General features: G+C 36.0%; 1 protein-coding gene and 1 long non-coding RNA gene across 4 annotated transcripts; one reads left to right on the plus strand and one right to left on the minus strand.

The window, feature by feature from the left end:
• Positions 1–1,584: 1,584 nt before the first annotated feature.
• Positions 1,585–7,297, plus strand: LOC130050075 (ninjurin-1-like). Of its 2 annotated transcripts, XM_056148678.1 has the most exons (3): positions 1,587–1,772; positions 5,790–5,846; positions 6,032–7,295. In XM_056148678.1, the coding sequence occupies exons 1-3, from the start codon at positions 1,644–1,646 to the stop codon at positions 6,476–6,478; spliced, it is 633 nt and encodes a 210-aa protein (XP_056004653.1). In that variant the 5' UTR covers positions 1,587–1,643; the 3' UTR covers positions 6,479–7,295. The 2 variants fall into 2 exon arrangements, with proteins under 2 accessions (XP_056004654.1, XP_056004653.1); XM_056148679.1 differs by lacking the exon at positions 5,790–5,846 and having other exon boundaries at positions 1,585–1,772; positions 6,032–7,297.
• Positions 7,298–13,517: 6,220 nt separating this feature from the next.
• LOC125673530 (uncharacterized) lies at positions 13,518–19,206 on the minus strand. Of its 2 annotated transcripts, XR_007369570.2 has the most exons (5): positions 18,431–19,206; positions 17,167–17,222; positions 14,414–14,475; positions 14,070–14,143; positions 13,518–13,875 (listed from the first exon to the last, which is right to left on the minus strand). It is a non-coding gene; the product is annotated as an uncharacterized LOC125673530 (long non-coding RNA). The 2 variants fall into 2 exon arrangements; XR_007369569.2 differs by lacking the exon at positions 18,431–19,206 and having other exon boundaries at positions 17,167–17,447.
• Between the last annotated feature and the right edge of the window lie 1,713 nt (positions 19,207–20,919).

The raw sequence follows: 20,919 nt of genomic DNA on the forward strand, positions 1-20,919 counted from the left end.
GCACTCCGTTCCTCCATTGACCTTACTAATTGAAACCGTAGATTAATATCCCATATAATGAAGAAGAAACCGAACTCGAACGTTTAGTCTGTTTGAAAATAAAACCTAGAAAAACCCGATCTCAGACTTTTCTGATAGCTTGAATAACCATAGGACTAATAACTTTGCCGTTTAATTTAGTTTTCTTACTTTGCATAATATTTTTTTATAGATTAATAAGTGATATGTACTTTGTCCGAGTACTTCTAATGTAAAACATACTAGTTAGTAATTATCACAGTTGTTTTAGTCATTATCACGGATGTCAACAATGAGGAGAGTCAGAGGACTATCTGGATTTTTTTTTTTCAATTTGATGTAATTTGCATTAATATATCATATGATTTAAACAACACATAGAAAATGAAGGGATGTTGAATAATGATGAAAATACTCAAGATATGGAGTTTTTTTTTAATAATTACATGTACTATACAATCATGAATCTCTAAATGGGTTTATGCATTATGAATTTATATATAATCTTTTTATTTGAGGTACAAGATTCACAGGTCTCTCACGAATTTACATAATGCTCTCTCTCTCTCTCTCTCTCTCTCTCTCTCTCTCTCTCTCTCTCTCATCAATTTTTTTTTCAATTTTGTATAAATAAGTCTTTCATTCAATTTGAGTTAAAGAGGTTAAAAATAATTTTACCGAATGTTTAACACACATAAACACCCTCTCTCTCTCTCTCTCTCTCTCTCTCTCTCTCTCTCTCTCTCTCTCTCTCTCTCTCTCCAAGTGAACCCTCGGGTGTGGTCTTTGAATACACTATAGTTGCTCGATAACTTTACCAACTGTAATGAATAGCAATACCCTCATGTTATGAACAAAGTATGTATAAATCTTAATAAATACAGCAGATTGTGCACAGGTTAAACAAAACAACATAGCCTATGTTGGCAATATTTTTCCTTATTTCTATGTATCTATTCAGCAGATAGGGTAATTTTTTCCTCTATCTTCTTTCTCTTTACTTCTGTATTATGTATGAAAGTTTATCATTAGTGTGAAAGTGAGTGTTTGTGTAAATTGCATTAAGTCCCCATACCTGCTGTTCAGGTTAGGATGTAAGGGGCACTTGTAAAACTCCTGACTAAAAGAATTGAATAAATGTATTGAACCAGAAAAAAGAAAGAAATACAGTATGTCCATTTTAACGGCTGGGAATTCCGACAGATGTAAAAGTAGAATGTAATTTAAATATAAGATATAAATTTCTAATTTTTTGAAAATACATAAGGGTATGAAGGGTGATGATTCACACGTGCATACTTTTTATGAAGTCATAATTAAGGGCTGCAGCAACCGTTGGTACGTTCAAAAATCCTATTTACTTTCACGGCCCTGAACACCAAGCATAATTTGGTAACTTATCAATATGAGTGAAAAGTAAAACAAAACAAAAGAAAATAGGAATGGCATGTGCGTTACAAACACGAAAAGATGATGACATTGACAAGGTCAGGTGACACTGCTCACACCTGATCAATTTCTCTGGTATTTCCAATGCATATAACTTACGTTTAATTAGTATATCCTGTACCATATATACTTTATAAAATCGAAACTAGGAAGCATATCTGGTATTACTAGCCAATATGCCGAGCAAATACAGCGACGATGTAGCGCTGGAAACGAATCGTGAAGAAACTTCAGAAGAAAGCCCACAAAATCTCGCCAACCCAGGGGATAATGTTCCTCCAGAAGGAAGACCACGGGATTCTTCCGTAAGTAATTCTCTACGTAATCATGACTCGATTTATGTCCACATTGAAAACATATTCATGAGTATAATAATTACATATCATTTCATATAATAATAATAAATAAAATTTATATAGCGCCATATATAAAACAAATGATAGTTGGTAAGATGGGTAGTAAAAACCGGGCCGGGCCGGGTCAGATCACCTTCGTAATCCGAATTTTTAAGTTTTCTTCGTTATTTTATTTTCCTTTGGTGTAAAACTTCTTAATCATAATCTGGATGATAAATTGGCTCTTCACTACAAAAATTACGGCATAATTTTGCTTCACTGTAAAGATATCAACGTTTGTTTATTTCAGGTTGGTAAAATGGGTAGCGAGGAAAAATACACATTTTTCTGCGATTACGATTGAATTATGTGACACAACAATGAAACTACACATGATCTAGATAAATATTATGATAATTTATCACCAAAATGCTGTAGCATTTGTTATACGAGTCTTATATATTTAATATTCACGATTTATTAAAACCCGGGCCAAAAGGAAACCGGATACGGTAACCCGGGCCAGATATTAAAATTCCGAATAAAATGAGAATGTTAGCTATCACGTGCACGATCTCATGAAACGAGACATTGCACGGTTCTCACCACTTGGAGGTATCTTCATAAGAACTATCTTTTTAATTTAAATTTTAACCTAACTATCATTAAGTTACTTACGGCGTATGAAATTCGTGCCAATTTAACCTAGCAGAAAAAAGATAAACATAATCGTTTCTACGATTTATTAAATGGTAGAAACGATGTAAAAAGTCGTTTCTACGATTTAGAAAGTCGTTTCTACGATTTAGAAAGTCATTTCTACGATTTAGAAAGTCGTTTCTACGATTTAGAAAGTCGTTTCTACGATTTATTAAATGGTAGAAACGATTTAAAAAGTCGTTTCTACGATTTAGAAAGTCGTTTCTACGATTTAAAAGTCGTTTCTACGATTTAGAAAGTCGTTTCTACGATTTAGGAAATCGTAGAAACGATTTAAAAAGTCGTTTCTACGATTTAGAAAGTCATTTCTACGATTTAGAAAGTCGTTTCTACGATTTAGGAAATCGTAGAAACGATTTAAAAAGTCGTTTCTACGATTTTTAGGTCTCGGGTGACATTGCAATTGCTTGTCGTCTGTCATCGTGCGTTAACAATTGAACATTTTTAACTTCTTGATAAGTATGATCATTCCAATTCCTTTCAAATTTGGTATGAAGCATCTTTGGGACAAAGGGGACATAAATGGTAAATTTCAGGACTCCTACATCCCTTGAGCCTTAAAAGCAGGGCAAAAACTGCCACAAAATTGAAAAATTTTCAACAATCTTCTTCTCTACCACCACATATATGTAAGAAAAACTAAATGCATAGTGATGTAGAGCAGGAAGGCCTACCAAAATTGCAATTTTCATGATCCTCAAATTTAACTTAAAATTTAACAAGCACATGCAGACTTACTTGAGTGCCATTTTGAAAATAAAATTTATGTACAAATACTGTGTTGTTAATTGTTTCATTTAAAAATTAGAAATATAATAACATCATTTTATATTATGAATCTGCACACTTCATATCTTGACGTTTTAAGATGTTTTTAAATTATATATCTTTTATTAATGGAAGAAATGAATACTAGCACTATTAATACAACATTTTAAGTCATTATTATACAGATCATAATTATTATGGTTAAAATGTTTTTAATTTTTCATAAATTACGATTTTTTTTTTTTTTTTTTTTTTTTTTATTTTAATCAGGCAGGGTATACATAGTAATTAATTGCTCTCCATATAATCCTCTTTAAACTCTAAACAGTTTAAATATTCATAAAGTAGGCATAATTTATCAGTCGGTAATATTTTTTAGGACCATTATTATTGGTTAATTAATCAAAGCATTAGCAATTTAAATCGGAATAAATAACGCCGGCCCAGGTCGACCGCATCCGGTTTCCTTTTGGCCCGGGTTTGGAAAAATCGCCGATAATTAAGATAAAAGGCATTTAAATGGTCAAATAATGCATTAAGCATCAAATTCAACTCTATGTGAATTGAAAAAATGCTAGTTTTTTAGCAACAGATGCATATTATACAGAAAATATGCAATAATATGTGTTTTGGTCTCGCTACCCATTTTACCAACCAGATTTCATACAATCAATGAATTCCTTACCTATAGGTAATATTATGTGCTAAAATTTGTGGCGAAGACTAAATGTATCATTGAGAATATATTCCGTAAGTTTCAAAAGAAACAATGACATATCAACGAAGAAAACTAAAAAATGCGGATTACGAAGGTTATCTGACCCGGCCCGGGCCGGTTTTTACTACCCAATCTACCAACTATCAAAACAAATTACTTTAGGGCGCTTTACAAGGGTAGCGGTGAGGAAAGCAACAATTAAAAAAACACAATTAAATGGAATTAAATATCAGCATGACATAAAATTTTGCGTCTATAAAATTATCAAAATTTAAACATTATCATTAAGATCAATTATGGCGTGTAAAACGTTGCTATATTCGATAATCTTATGATGTATGTTCAATATCTTGTGATGTATATTCGATAATTTTGTGATGTATTTTCAATATCTTGTGATGTATATTCGATAATCTTATGATGTATGTTCGATAATCTTCTGATGTATGTTCAATATTTTGTGATGTATGTTCGATAATCTTGTGATGTGTGTTCGATTATCTTGTGATTTATATTCGATAATATTGTGATGCATGTTCAGTATCTTGTGATGTATATGCAATACCTTGCAATGTATGTTCAATATTTTGTGATGTATATTCTATATCTTGTGATGTATGTTCTATATCTTGTGATGTATATTCTATATCTTGTGATGTATGTTCTATATCTTGTGATGTATATTCTATATCTTGTTAAGTATATTCTATAATCTTGTGATGTATGTTCGATAATCTTGTGATGCATGTGCAATAATTGCATTGTGGGTAATATGACACAACAACGATCTATTACAGTAAGGACAATTTTCATTGGTTTGAAATAACGAAAGTATTCGGTGATGCAAGAGTAACGTCTTCTTTAATGCCAATGGTATGAAATTGAAACTGAAAGAAGCAGGAATCCCTTTGTCAAAATTGTAAATTTCATGATCCTAGAGTAGCGCTTTTAAAATTGGTACCAGGGTGGGACCAAAATTGTCATAGTGATTAAATGTCTTTATCATTTGAAGGACTTCTTTAATTATTCTGACACTATACAAAATGAGGAAGAGACATATGAAACTTTGACAAAAGCTAAATTTATGCATATATAGGAAAACAGGAAGGAATGAACCAAACTTTTGAATTTAAACCCCCAGAGTTCTAACTCTAGGACCACAGGCACCTGAAGTTTGATACTACCCCCTCCCACTTTTTGATATTTTTTTTTTTTTTTTGCGGTGATGATTTCTCTGAAATGTGTATACCGGTAGAGGGCCAATCTCTATAGCTTACAGAAAGCGGGAAACGATTACATAAATCGAAAGAGGGGTGAGATGTGCAGGAAATCGACACATTTTGGAGAAATTATCACCGCAAAAAAATATCAGGGGGGGGGGGGGTAAGCAGTATCCATACTTCAGGTGCCTGCATCTAGGACAGGTCCTAAGAAGTCATACAGTGTTATATTTAACATACCAGTGTATCATATTTTGCATCACCGGATACTTTCGTTATTTCCAACCAATGAAAATCGTCTTTATTTTAATAGTATGCTGTTGCATGATATTACCCATAATGCAATTATTGCACATATATCACAAGATTATCGAACATACATCACAAAATATAGAATATACATCACAAGATATTGAATATACATCACAAAATTATCGAATATACATCACAAGATATTGAACATACATTACAAGATTATCGAATATAGCAACGTTTTACACGCCATAATCGATAGTAAGAGGGGTTTTTTTCAGCCTTTTTAGTGCACATAGTGTGTTGTAGGTAGAGTCTAATGATGAGGACGATATTGATTACAGACCTTCAACTCCATCTGAAAATGTATGTACATATCGTTTGGGGTTGTTTTTTTTCTATTGGAATTTCCTATTGCTAGCTGATTAAAATTTCTTATCGAAATATTCAAACGTTTAATCAGCTGTTGAGTTGCACACAGGACCTGAACTTCTCTCTTTGAAGTCACATTTTCACCATATTTTTCATTACATAAAGAATTCTGGTTTTAGGAACAGGATGGACCACAACAAAAATCGTCCTCTAGAAATCCGTTCGCTGACAGACAGAACTTCGTCCGACAATTATGTGACACCTCCTTGTTGGCAGCCAATGTTTCACAACTCCGTGCCGTGTTGGACGGAAGTTCGACCGAAAACATTTACTTTTGGCCACTGATTGTTATGATCAGTTTGTCAATTCTCATGCACATCGGATTTGGAATTCTAATGATTCAGAGGTGGAGAAAAGAAAGGGAGGCAGAAATGGAACACAGAAGAAATAGCAGCTCGGTTGCAGGCACACCTACTCCTGACTCTAACGTCTTAGCAAAACAAGCAAAAGGAACTCTGTGCTTTTGTTCGCCATGTTTAATGGTAGAAAAATACGACGAAATCAGCTTGTTCTTCATGCTTTTACTTGTTGTTTTAAATGTTGGTATTGCAGGACTGGGGCTATAACAAGCGCCATCAAATCTTACGTAACTGAGATATTTACAACTCAAGTACCAGTTTTCATCATCCATAAAATAACATTTTTTAAATCAATAATTATTTTTTAATTAGTTTCATATAAAGATTTGTATTTTATTTTGTATAGAGAGAAAAAAAAGACAACTTATATCACAGGCACCTAACATTCACTTTGATTCGCCAGTTCCTTTTTAATATATAAGAAATGTTTCCTAAAAATTCGTGGAATCTATGTCAATTATTCAATTCCCATTGGTATTTTGCACTTTTATCAGACTCTTTGAAAGTGACACAGTTTTACTGGGTGAAAATATTACCCTTATCGCTGCTAGTTTCTGATTTTGTAGGCATTTGAAGCGAGTGGGTATACATATAGTATTTATTTATCTGGGTTAGATAGATTCCTTTTTAAGCGCTAAGCGGAGCTTATTGCTGCCAGTTGGATTTTGCTTTCGTCATCATGTTTCCGGTTTATCGCCTATAGGGGAAAGGCTATAAGCCCGTGAACTGATCCGACCGGAAACTCTGTGCACTCAAACACACACAAATTGCATACGTCATACCTTCTACTTTCGTTTTCCTATATATGATGCTGTACTCTGTTCACGGGCCTGATTCTAACACGAATTAAAATGTGATTCAGTTTCCGGGCCTGACTTTAATACTAATTAGGATAAGATTCAGTTCACGGGCCTCTAATTAGGATATGATCCAGTTCACGGGCCTGACTCTAACACTAATTAGGATGTGATTGAGTTCACGGGATTGCTTCTAACACTAATTAGGATGTGATTCAGTTCACAGGCTTGACTCTAACACTAATTAGGATGTGATTCAGTTCACGGGCCTGATTCTAACACTAATTAGGATGTGATCCAGTTCACGGACCTGATTCTAACACTAATTAGGATGTGATTGAGTACACGAACCTGATTCTAACACTAATTAGGATATAATCCAGTTCACGGACCTGATTCTAACACTAATTAAGATGTGATTCAGTTCACTGGCCTCTAATTAGGATATGACCCAGTTCACGGGGTTGACTCTAACACTAATTAGGATGTGACCCAGTTCACGGACCCAATTCTAACACTAATTAGGATGTGATTGAGTACACGGGCCTGATTCTAACACTAATTAGGATATGATCCAGTTCACGGACCTGATTCTAACACTAATTAAGATGTGATTCAGTTCACGGGCCTTTAATTAGGATGTGATTGAGTTCACGGGCCTAATTCTAACACTAATTAGGATGTGATTGAGTTCACGGGCCTCATTCTAACACTAATTAGGATGTGATTCAGTGCACTGGTCTCTAATTAGGATATGATCCAGTTCACGGGCCTGACTCTAACACTAATTAGGATGTGATTGAGTTCACGGGCCTCATTCTAACACTAATTAGAATATGATTCAGTTCACGGACCTGATTCTAACACTAATTAAGATGTGATTCAGTTCACGGGCCTCTTATTAGGATGTGATCCAGTTCACGGGCCTGACTCTAACACTAATTAGGATGTGACCCAGTTCACGGACCCAATTCTAACACTAATTAGGATGTGATTGAGTTCACGGGCCTGATTCTAACACTAACTAGGATATGATCCAGTTCACGGGCCTGATTCTAACACTGATTAAGATGTGATTCAGTTCACGGGCCTCTAATTAGGATGTGATCCAGTTCACGGGCCTGACTCTAACACTAATTAGGATGTGACCCAGTTCACGGACCCAATTCTAACACTAATTAGGATGTGATTGAGTTCACGGGCCTGATTCTAACACTAACTAGGATATGATCCAGTTCACGGGCCTGATTCTAACACTGATTAAGATGTGATTCAGTTCACGGGCCTCTAATTAGGATGTGATCCAGTTCACGGGCCTGACTCTAACACTAATTAGGATGTGATCCAGTTCACGGGCCCGACTCTAACACTAATTAGGATGTGATTGAGTTCACAGGCCTTATTCTAACACTAATTAGGATATGATCATGTTCAAGGACCTCATTCTACCACTAATTAAGATGTGATTCAGTTACCAGGTCTCTAATTAGGATATGATCCAGTTCACGGGCCTGTCTCTAACACTAATTAAGATGTGATTGAGTTCACGGGCCTGATTCTAACACTAATTAGGATATGATCCAGTTCACGGGCCTAATTTTAACACTAATTAAGATGTGATTCAGTTCACGGGCCTCTAATTAGGATATGATTCAGTTCACGGGCCTGACTCTAACACTAATTAGGATGTGATTGAGTTCACGGGCCTGATTCTAACACTAATTGGGATATGATCCAGTTCACGGGCCTAATTCTAACACTAATTAAGATGTGATTCAGTTCACGGGCCTCTAATTAGGATATGATTCAGTTCACGGGCCTGACTCTAACACTAATTAGGATGTGATTGAGTTCACGGGCCTGATTCTAACACTAACTAGGATATGATCCAGTTCACGGGCCTGATTCTAACACTGATTAAGATGTGATTCAGTTCACGGGCCTCTAATTAGGATGTGATCCAGTTCACGGGCCTGACTCTAACACTAATTAGGATGTGATCCAGTTCACGGGCCCGACTCTAACACTAATTAGGATGTGATTGAGTTCACGGGCCTTATTCTAACACTAATTAGGATATGATCATGTTCAAGGACCTCATTCTACCACTAATTAAGATGTGATTCAGTTACCAGGTCTCTAATTAGGATATGATCCAGTTCACGGGCCTGTCTCTAACACTAATTAAGATGTGATTGAGTTCACGGGCCTGATTCTAACACTAATTAGGATATGATCCACTTCACGGGCCTAATTTTAACACTAATTAAGATGTGATTCAGTTCACGGGCCTCTAATTAGGGTATGATTCAGTTCACGGGCCTGACTCTAACACTAATTAGGATGTGATTGAGTTCACGGGCCTGATTCTAACACTAATTAGGATATGATCCAGTTCACGGGCCTAATTCTAACACTGATTAAGATGTGATTCAGTTCACGGGCCTCTAATTAGGATATGATCCAGTTCACGGGCCTCACTCTAACACTAATTAGCATGTGATTGAGTTCACGGGCCTGATTCTAACACTGATTAAGATGTGATTCAGTTCACGGGCCTCTAATTAGGATATGATCCAGTTCACGGGCCTGACTCTAACAGTAATTAGGATGTGTTTGAGTTCACGGGCCTGATTCTAACACTAATTGGGATATGATCCAGTTCACGTGCATCTAATCCAATCCTTGTAAACCCTAACCCAGTCCTTGTAGAGCATAGATTAGTCCCTGTAGAGCATAACCTAGTCCCTGTAGAGCATAACCTAGTCCCTGTAAAGTATAACCTAGTCCCTGTAGAGTATAACCTAGTCCCTATAGAGTATAACCTAGTCCCTGTAGAGCATAACCTAGTCCCTGTAGAGCATAACCTAGTCCCTGTAAAGTATAACCTAGTCCCTGTAGAGCATAACCTAGTCCCTGTAAAGTATAACCTAGTCCCTGTAAAGTATAACCTAGTCTCTGTAGAGCATAACCTAGTCCCTGTAGAGCATAACCTAGTCCCTGTAAAGTATAACCTAGTCCCTGTAGAGCATAACCTAATCCCTGTAAAGTATAACCTAGTCCCTGTAAAGTATAACCTAGTCCCTGTAGAGTATAACCTAGTCCCTGTAAAGTATAACCTAGTCCCTGTAGAGTATAACCTAGTCCCTGTAGAGCATAACCTAGTCCCTGTAGAGCACAACCTAGTCCCTGTAAAGTATAACCTAGTCCCTGTAAAGTATAACCTAGTCCCTGTAAAGTATAACCTAGTCCCTTTAGACTATAACCTAGTCCCTGTAAAGTATAACCTAGTCCCTGTAGAGCATAACCCAGTCCCTGTAGAGCATAACCTAGTCCCTGTAGAGCATAACCTAGTCCCTGTAGAGCATAACCTAGTCCCTGTAAAGTATAACCTAGTCCCTGTAGAGTATAACCTAGTCCCTGTAGAGCATAACCTAGTCCCTGTAAAGTATAACCTAGTCCCTGTAAAGTATAACCTAGTCCCTGTAGAGTATAACCTAGTCCCTGTAAAGTATAACCTAGTCCCTGTAGAGTATAACCTAGTCCCTGTAGAGCATAACCTAGTCCCTGTAGAGCATAACCTAGTCCCTGTAAAGTATAACCTAGTCCCTGTAGAGCATAACCTAGTCTCTGTAGAGCATAACCTAGTCCCTGTAGAGCATAACCTAGTCCCTGTAAAGTATAACCTAGTCCCTGTAGAGCATAACCTAATCCCTGTAAAGTATAACCTAGTCCCTGTAAAGTATAACCTAGTCCCTGTAGAGTATAACCTAGTCCCTGTAAAGTATAACCTAGTCCCTGTAGAGTATAACCTAGTCCCTGTAGAGCATAACCTAGTCCCTGTAGAGCACAACCTAGTCCCTGTAAAGTATAACCTAGTCCCTGTAAAGTATAACCTAGTCCCTGTAAAGTATAACCTAGTCCCTTTAGACTATAACCTAGTCCCTGTAAAGTATAACCTAGTCCCTGTAGAGCATAACCCAGTCCCTGTAGAGCATAACCTAGTCCCTGTAGAGCATAACCTAGTCCCTGTAGAGCATAACCTAGTCCCTGTAAAGTATAACCTAGTCCCTGTAGAGTATAACCTAGTCCCTGTAGAGTATAACCTAGTCCCTGTAGAGCATAACCTAGTCCCTGTAAAGTATAACCTAGTCCCTGTAGAGCATAACCTAGTCTCTGTAGAGCATAACCTAGTCCCTGTAAAGTATAACCTAGTCCCTGTAGAGCATAACCTAGTCCCTGTAAAGTATAATCTAGTCCCTGTAGAGCATAACCTAGTTCCTGTAGAGCATAACCTAGTCCCTGTAAAGTATAACCTAGTCCCTGTAAAGTATAACCTAGTCCCTGTAGAGTATAACCTAGTCCCTGTAAAGTATAACCTAGTCCCTGTAGAGTATAACCTAGTCCCTGTAGAGCATAACCTAGTCCCTGTAGAGCACAACCTAGTCCCTGTAAAGTATAACCTAGTCCCTGTAAAGTATAACCTAGTCCCTGTAAAGTATAACCTAGTCCCTTTAGAGTATAACCTAGTCCCTGTAAAGTATAACCTAATCCCTGTAGAACATAACCTAGTCCCTGTAGAGCATAACCCAGTCCCTGTAGAGCATAACCTAGTCCCTGTAGAGCATAACCTAGTCCCTGTAGAGCATAACCTAGTCCCTGTAGAGTATAACCCAGTCCCTGTAGATCCTAACCTAGTCCCTGTAGAGCCTTACACAGTCTTAACCTATAAAATGCAACTTTGTCTCTGTACAACAGTATCGTATTTCACTGATAATAAATTTTCCATACATGTTTATTATTAGTTTAATCATCAGGCACAATTGAATAGTCTCGTGGGGATTCGGGTTAGAATAGATCCTCAGTACCCCCTTGCTTGTCGTAAGAGGCGATTAAATGGGGCGGTCCTTCGGATGAGACCGCAAAAACAGAGGTCCTGTGTCACAGCTGGTGTGGGACAATAAAGATCCCTCCCTGCTCAATGACTATAAGCGCTGAGCATAGGCCTAAATTTTACAGCCCTTCACCGGCAGTGGTGACGTCTCAATGTGAGTGAAATATTCTCGAGAGGGACGTTTAACAATATTCAATCAATCAATCACAATTGAATAAATACCCGGTCTCTGTGTTATAGACTTTACCAGTCATCTTGAGCTAAATCAACATTTTTGTGCCAGACCCATTTTTGTGTGCATCATAACTCAGTATCTCTATAAATAGTTGAATCTGCAACTACTACATGTAAGAGCTTGACGTATTTGACAGACATTTTTTTCCACAATTTCCTCTGGTACTTAGTCTTGATTTTAATTAAGAAGAAAAAGTTGAACAGATAACAGTTTTATTATCAAGACCTTAGACATACAATGATTACATTATCACATTGTTGTAACCTTTGACATTGAAATATATTTTCCAGATGCATGTACTTATGAAAGAGCTGGCTCGCATTCTACCTCATGCTCCAAGATTGCGTAGCAATAGTAACACATGATGGCTATATTAGACAGATTGATAATGATGGGTAATCAGATCAAACATCCTTAATATAAATCAAATTTACATAATCTGTTAAGAATTGATTATATATTACTGGGTAATTAAGGGGTCTTTCATGAAAAGAAATGAAAAAAAATTTAAGTTTTCATAAAACATATGAAACAACAATTTTATCTTTCTTTCAGTGATTAATTGGTAAACGCATTAAACGTTTCAATGTTCCATGGGAAATACAACATAACTACATGTATTTATTCTATATGTTGAACAAGAGGCCCATGGGCCACATCGCTCACCTGAGCCACCTTGGCTCATATTGAAAGATTTTTCCTGAATAATTGTATGTAAAACTTTGATTCTCTATTGTGGCCCCATACAACCCCTGGAGGCCATGATTTCAATAAACTTGAATCTGTACTATGTCAAGAAGCTTTCATGTACATTTTAGCTCTTCTGGCCCAGTGGTTCTTGATAAAAAAAATTAAATGACCCACCCTATTTTTGTGGTCATCTCCCCTTTGAAGAGGGCATGACCCTTCATTTGAACAAACTCGAAAGCCCTTTACCCAAGGATACTTTTGGCTAAGTTTGGTTATTATTGGCCCATTGCTTCTGGAGAAAATATAAAATGTTTAATCACGGACAGACAATGAACAACAGGCGATCAGAAAAGCTCACTTGAGCTTTCAGTTCAGGTGAGCTAAAAAGTATTTACGTATGGAATAATTTTCTTCATATGTGTCTTTTTTCATCCAATGCTATTTCTCCCCACTTTTAAATTAACGTTCAGATTTAAAATACATCAGAGTTTCCTGTAAATATGCATATCGATATGTGATATATGTCCTTATCAACTACAGAGTTTCATAATACTGCCTTGCCTTGCACGTGAGTTAAAACAGTATACCCTTTACAAGTCGTTGCCTGCAGTATATAATACCCTCTCTAGGATAAGAATGAGTTGAATTAAACAATGCTATAATTCTAATATACAAATGATCCATGTGTACATGTATACTCTCCAAAGAAAACAATTTAAACAATGTTAATGTTGCTGAAGAAAATTTACCACAAAGCAAAAGAAATGCAAAAGTTTGGCATCGGATCAAGTGCCTTTGACCTTGTTGACAATATACAATTACAAACAAAAGAAATAATAATAATTTATTCGTTTTGTGAGTGCACACTCAGTGGAGGTCAGTGGAGGTGCATCTTCTGTTGGCCTCCTCATATGCCATTCCTGTTTTGGAACAAATGAGAACAACGGCCTCTTTTAACATCACTAGGGGCAGGTAGTGAGCTGCCATTCTGGATAGCAAACAAAATTCTATGAAAATTTAAACTTTAAATATTGTGCAATCATAATAAACTATACTGTCTTTAAAAAATTTAAAGGTTGAAAAAGCATAACATACATAAATATACTATATTAAATTAGTTTTTATTGTTTCAAGGATGATATGTTTAAGTTCTAGATATGAATTACTGGTAAGTAGCCTTACAGTGGATAATTTAGAATTTTTTTTACTGAGGTCTTCATTTTGCAAGCCTTGCAGTGTTCTGTATTTGGTAAAATCTAAAATAGATATTGAAAAAATATTATATTCAAAACATGATGAAATCATGAACTCTTTGGGAATAATTTATGATTCAATTGCAACTACATGTAGGATCGTCTATGAAATAGACATGAATGCCCTTTCTTGCAGAGTGGTGAGAAATCAACACACAGAACAATAGATGGAAGGAAGGACATAATTTAGATAATTATAACAAACATTATACAACCTAGCCATATACATGCTTGGATATGAAAAGTATCAATATTAAATGGGAGTATCTCTACCCATGACGAGCCTTGCTGCACATCATTCTGTCCCTGAGTATATTTAGAACGTGTCCCAGTTCCTAAAAATAAAAGTCGGATTAGAAAGCTTTAATATGTTATGTGATGCACTACTTGTGTAAAAATTGAGCAAACATGTTCATTCAACTTCATAAAGATGTGTATTTTGGATCCATACCCAAAATATATATTGACTAATTCCTATCATATCAAAGTAATCAAAATGTGAGCTGCTGATTCTTTAGAAAATTACTTTCTTACCAATATATCAATATACTTTCCCCAAAGCAGTAAAGTTTAATATATTTATTGAACGGATTTTTTTTATAAACTGGTGGTGTCTTTCATGGTCTTCTTCCTCACTGGAAAAATACTGTTGTCTTGTTCATACATGGTTTTGAAGTGGACATTGTTTTCAGAAGTAAGGATGTAGATGTATATCATGTTTTCCCCACAACCCCTGGCCAATGGATTTTTTTTTTTTTTTTTTTTTTTTAGGTTCATACAACATTTATTCACATTATGACAGTCAGGGTTTTAACATCATGCCCTTACAAACCCACCTGACTAGGGGGTACAGGGTATTTTATCTACCATTTACTCACACATCCACTCTAATAGGCATTCATTCAAAGATAGGAAAAAAGGAAGAGAATTAGAAAGGAATGAAATTACTCTGGCTTATCATATGTACACTATACAAAATAATATTAATCTAATAGGTTGTCACAAACTAAAGGTTTTAAATGTATAACAAATGTACTGTTATGACATTGATAATAACTTCCGATGATATACATAGGCTAATTAATATATACAATTACATATTATATATTCTGGATGATCTAAAATCTATAAATCTTTTAATTTATGAAATGTATTCCATTTCTTCTCAAAAACATCTACATAATCATTTTTACATGCTAACTGCCTTTCTACTTTGTACACATCTGTCCAAGTGGTAATAAAGTTATTTAACAAAGGCGGATTGCCTCTACATTTGCAACCATACACAAAGTACTTTAAATAATAATTAATCAAATTGATCATTTCATTTTCTGAGCTACCCAGCAAAAAGGTTTTTTTTATCAACAACAATATTTACTGGAAAAAAATCCCTAAACCATGACTGCACATTCTTGCAAAATAAAACAACATTTTCACAGTCATACAAAACATGCTCTATTGATTCCCTTTCTTTTACACAAAACGAACATAAATCGTTGTCTATTTTCTTTATTTTGAACAAAAATAAATTTGTGACTAAAATTTTTTGATTTATACGATATTGTAGCCACTGTAATTTTGTATCCTTTGTAATAGTAAAAACATTTTTATTAATTGTATTCCACTCTTCTTGAGAGATATCAAATTGTATATCCCACTTCTTTTGACCTGTAGGTTTTTCTTCACTATGATTAAAAATTTGGTACAGTTTTTTCTTGTTTCTTTTAAAATATATGAAAGGGGCTATATGTATGGGAATAGTAGGTTCTTGAACTTTTATAAACTGGTTTATTCCATTATCTCTCATTGCTTTCTTCAATGCTTGTCTTAAACCAAAAAATTCCAAAAAATGAGATTTTACTTTATACATTTCCATGAATTGATTATAATTCATGATATCTCCATTCTCATCTAACATTGAGTTAACTGTATATACATTATTTTCACACCATTCTTTCAGATATAAAGTTTTTCTATTTACCTTTATGTTTTCATTGTACCATAAAACACTATTAACCATACGTTCAGAAGATTTTTTTTTCTCAAAAAGACATATTAACCATTTCCAGGATTTACTTACATCCCTCCAAAACATATTCTTTCATTTTTCAAGTTTTTGTAAAGCATACAACGGTCCAAATTTAATAACAATGGATTTGAATAATTAGGAGCTAGGATGAACTAAAAATTGTCTACCACACCACATACAAACAAGAGGCCCAAGGGCCACATCGCTCACCTGAGTCACTTTGGCTCATACATATGTATTTAAAGATTTTTCCTATATATTTGTATGCAAAACTTTGATCCCCCATGTGACCCCATCCTACCTCTGGGAGCCATGATTTTCACAAACTGAAATCTGAAATATGTCAGGAAGCTTTCATGTCAATATCAGCTTTTCTGGCTCAGTGGTTCTTGAGAAAAAGATTTTTAAACATTTTCCTTATATATTTGTATGTAAAACTTTGATCCCCTATTGTGGCCCCATCCAACACCCGGGGGCCATGATTTGAACAAACTTGAATCTGCATTATGTCAGAAAGCTTTCATGTAAATATCAGTTTTTCTGGATCAGTGGTTCTTGAGAAGATTTTTAAACATTTTCCTTATATATTTGTATGTAAAACTTTGATCCCCTATTGTGGCCCCATCCAACCCCCAGGGGCCATGATTTTAATAAACTTGAATTTGTACTATGCCAGTAAGCTGTCATGTAAATTTCAGCTTTTCTGGCCAAGTGGCTCTTGATTAGAAGATTTTTGAATGACCCCACTCTATATTTGCATTTTTGTGATTATCTCCCCTTTGAAAGGGACATGACCCTTCTTTTGAACAAACTTGAAAGCCCTTTACTCAAGGATGCTTTGTGGGAAGTTTGGTTGAAATTGGTCCAGCGGTTCTTGAGAAGAAGTCGAAAATGTAAAACGTTTATGATGCCGACGACGACAGACAACGGGCAAATTTTGATCAGAAAAGCTCACTTGAGCCTTTGGCTCAAGTGAGCTAAAAATATAAATGCTCACCATTTACGAATATCACAGTTTATCATTCCTGTCGGTGCATGGAGTAAACTGCCAATCTGCAAGATATTTAATTATCAAATACTTTTATGCTATTCTCTAAACTGAGCACACTAAAACCTGTAATTCATATAATACAACACAAGAGATGTTTCTAAAACACATATGCCCCCAAGTTGCAAAATTGAAAGGGTTATACCCGTGCCTCATTTAATTGATAGTAGTATCACCAATTCAAAATATTGAGCAGACAATACCTTCCTATGTCAAGAGTGGACTGACCATGTGACCTAAGAATTAATAGGGGTCATCTACTCCTTATATATGCTGTACAAGTGTACCAAGTTTGTTGTCAATCAACCAATTAATTCGTAAAATATAGGAAACATCCCCCTTAATGTATTGAATAGTATGAAGGAGAAAGCATGGGCAGGAAGATAGACATGAACTCTGATAAGCCATATAGGAGGAGAAGCGTTCACAAACTATTTTATACCCTACACCCCTCAGATCCACTTTAACTTTAAGGATAGCAATTGGATCCTCCTGTCCCTACAACTTACACATCTACAAATGGCATTGAAGCATTGTACAAATTCTCAAGTCTATCAGATAAGCCATATAGGAGAAGTGTTCACAAGGTATTTTAACATCCTCCACCCCTTTTAGATCCACTATATCTTTTAGGAAAAACTTTGGATCCTCCCATTCCGACAATATGCACATCTACAAATGACAATTAAGCATTGTACAAAGTTTCAAGTCTATCCAATAAGCCATATGGGAGGAGAAGAGTTCATAAGCTATTTTACATCTTCCACCCCTCTTAGATCCACTATAACTCTTAGGAAAACAATTGGATCCTCCCGTCCCAACAATATTCACATCTGTAAATGACAATGAAGCATTGTACAAAGTTTCAAGTCTATCTGATAAGCCATATAGGTGGAGAAGCGTTCACAAGATTTTGTGACAGAAGGAAGGACGGACAGAAAGTACAAATACAATATGTCTCCCCCTGGAAGAGGGAAGATATAATTATATGAGTGCATGTTTATATACACACAGCACTAAACATAACTTAAAGTAATTCCACCCTCCTATGATGTCATCAGATTTTGCAAAATCAATGATTTATTTAGATTTATGCATGATAGGAACATAAATTTTGTTAGTCTTTTCCGATAGTTATTGTAAAAAAAAAACAAAAAACTGTTAAAACAAGAGGTACTGTGAGCAATGCTCACTAAGAATACCCCCCGCTTACCCCAATCTCCTAAAGGGTGTTGGAAATATATAGGTAAAACTTCAATATTATGATCCAAAAGGTATCTAGGAACACAGCATCTCCATGCGATGAAAAAAGCCGTTAAAGAATTTAAATGGAAACCATATTGCTACTTTGATGTCCAGTGCGCGTGACCTTTGACCTTTTGACCCCAAAATCGATAGGGAACATCTTCATCCCATGGGTAGTTCATATATATGATATGGTAACGGTAGGTGGAAAGGATAATGCTTTAGAGCCCGGAAACCATTGCGTCTACAGACGGACGGACAGACGGACGGACGGACAGACAGACGGACAACCCGATTCCAGTATACCCCCCCCCCCCCCCACAACTTGTTGCGGGGGGTATAATAAACTATTTCAAAAGTCTAAGTTATAGATGAATAATCAATGATACGATTTAAATCAAAATAGATGTGTGTAACATTTCACTATAAAGAGTTGTATGAAAATGTGATTTGTGGAAATAAATAATAATGCTATAATTCTAATTAGAGGCCTGTGATCTTAATCACATCCTAATTAGTGTTAGAGTCAGCCCCCTGAACTGGAGCATATCCTAATTAGTGTTAGAATCAGGCCCGTGAACTCAATCACATTTTACTTAGTGTTATAATTAGGCCCGTGAACTCAATCACATTTAATTAGTGTTAGAATCAGGCCCGTGAACTCAATCACATGCTAGTTAGTGTTAGAATCAGGCCCGTGAACTGGATCACATTTTAATTAGTGTTAGAATCAAGCCCGTGAACTGGATCATATCCTGATTAGTTTTAGAATCAGGCCCGTGAACTCAATCACATTTTACTTAGTGTTAGAATTAGGCCCGTGAACTCAATCACATTTAATTAGTGTTAGAATCAGGCCCGTGAAGTCAACCACGTGCTAGTTAGTGTTAGAATCAGGCCCGTGAACTGGATCACATTTTGATTAGTGTTAGAATCAGGCCCGTGAACTGGATCATATCCTAATTAGTGTTAGAAGCAGGCCCGTGAACTCAATCACATGCTAATTAGTATTAGAATCAGGCCCGTGAACTCAATCACATGCTAATTAGTGTTAGAATCAGGCCCGTGAACTGGATCACATTTTAATTAATGTTAGAATCAGGCCCGTGAACTGGATCATATCCTAATTAGTGTTAGAAGCAGGCCCGTGAACTCAATCACATGCTAATTAGTATTAGAATCAGGCCCGTGAACTCAATCACATGCTAATTAGTGTTAGAATCAGGCCCGTGAACTCAATCACATTTTACTTAGTGTTAGAATTAGGCCCGTGAACTCAATCACATTTAATTAGTGTTAGAATCAGGCCCGTGAAGTCAACCACGTGCTAGTTAGTGTTAGAATCAGGCCCGTGAACTGGATCACATCTTGATTAGTGTTAGAATCAGGCACGTGAACTGGATCATATCCTAATTAGTGTTAGAAGCAGGCCTGTGAACTCAGTCACATGCTAATTAGTGTTAGAATCAGGCCCGTGAACTCAATCACATGCTAGTTAGTGTTAAAATCAGACCCGTAAACTGGATCACATTTTAATTAGTGTTAGAATCAGGCCCGTGAACTGGATCATATCCTGATTAGTTTTAGAATCAGGCCCGTGAACTCAATCACATTTTCCTTAGTGTTAGAATTAGGCCCGTGAACTCAATCACATTTAATTAGTGTTAGAATCAGGCCCGTGAACTCAATCACATCTTATTTAGTGTTAGAGACAGGCCCGTGAAGTGGACCATATCCTAATTAGAAGCCCATGAACTCAATCACATCCTAATTAGAACCCTGTGAACTCAATCAAATCCTTATTAGTGTTGATTCTGTACCTCCACTTACAAAAATTTTTTAATATGCATCTCGGGTACGAGTTAATACTAGGCCTTTAGTAAAAACGAAAGTAAATTGTATGACGTATGCAATTTGTGTGTGTTTGAGTTCACGGAACTTCCGATTGTATCAGTTCACGGGCTTATAGACCCTGCCCCACCTATAGGCGAATTTATACATCGCTGTAGTCAAGTCGTGTTTAAAGTAGTCGTAATTTTGCAACCGATCTAGCACGGGGATAACATTCATATCTGCAGTTGCATTTTCCCCCGGAAATACAGTTCGTTGAACAGTGAATAAAATATGTATAAAAAGGGTGACATTTTTGTCCTTATTCTTGGGGAAAGTGAGACACAGATGCAGGTCATTCTTCAGTTAAAATTCCCATTTGAATCTGCGTCTGTAATAATTAAAGTGATTCAAAATCTAAAATTGAATAAGAATATGTATATGAAACCGTTTTAGCTAGGGTGCCTTTGCATTGTTACCTTCGCATGGCACTTAGAGCTAGGCCGGGAAAATCAATTTGCATGGTGCAATCTATAATTAGAAGCCACGTCATTAAGCTATACACGAATCAGGAGGGTTTTCCACGTGTGATTTGGCTGCTGTTCCGACTCAGTAAAATTTTTGTCC

Source organism: Ostrea edulis, chromosome 9 (genome assembly GCF_947568905.1).
Source record: "Ostrea edulis chromosome 9, xbOstEdul1.1, whole genome shotgun sequence".
NCBI classification, from domain to species: Eukaryota; Metazoa; Mollusca; class Bivalvia; order Ostreida; family Ostreidae; genus Ostrea; species Ostrea edulis.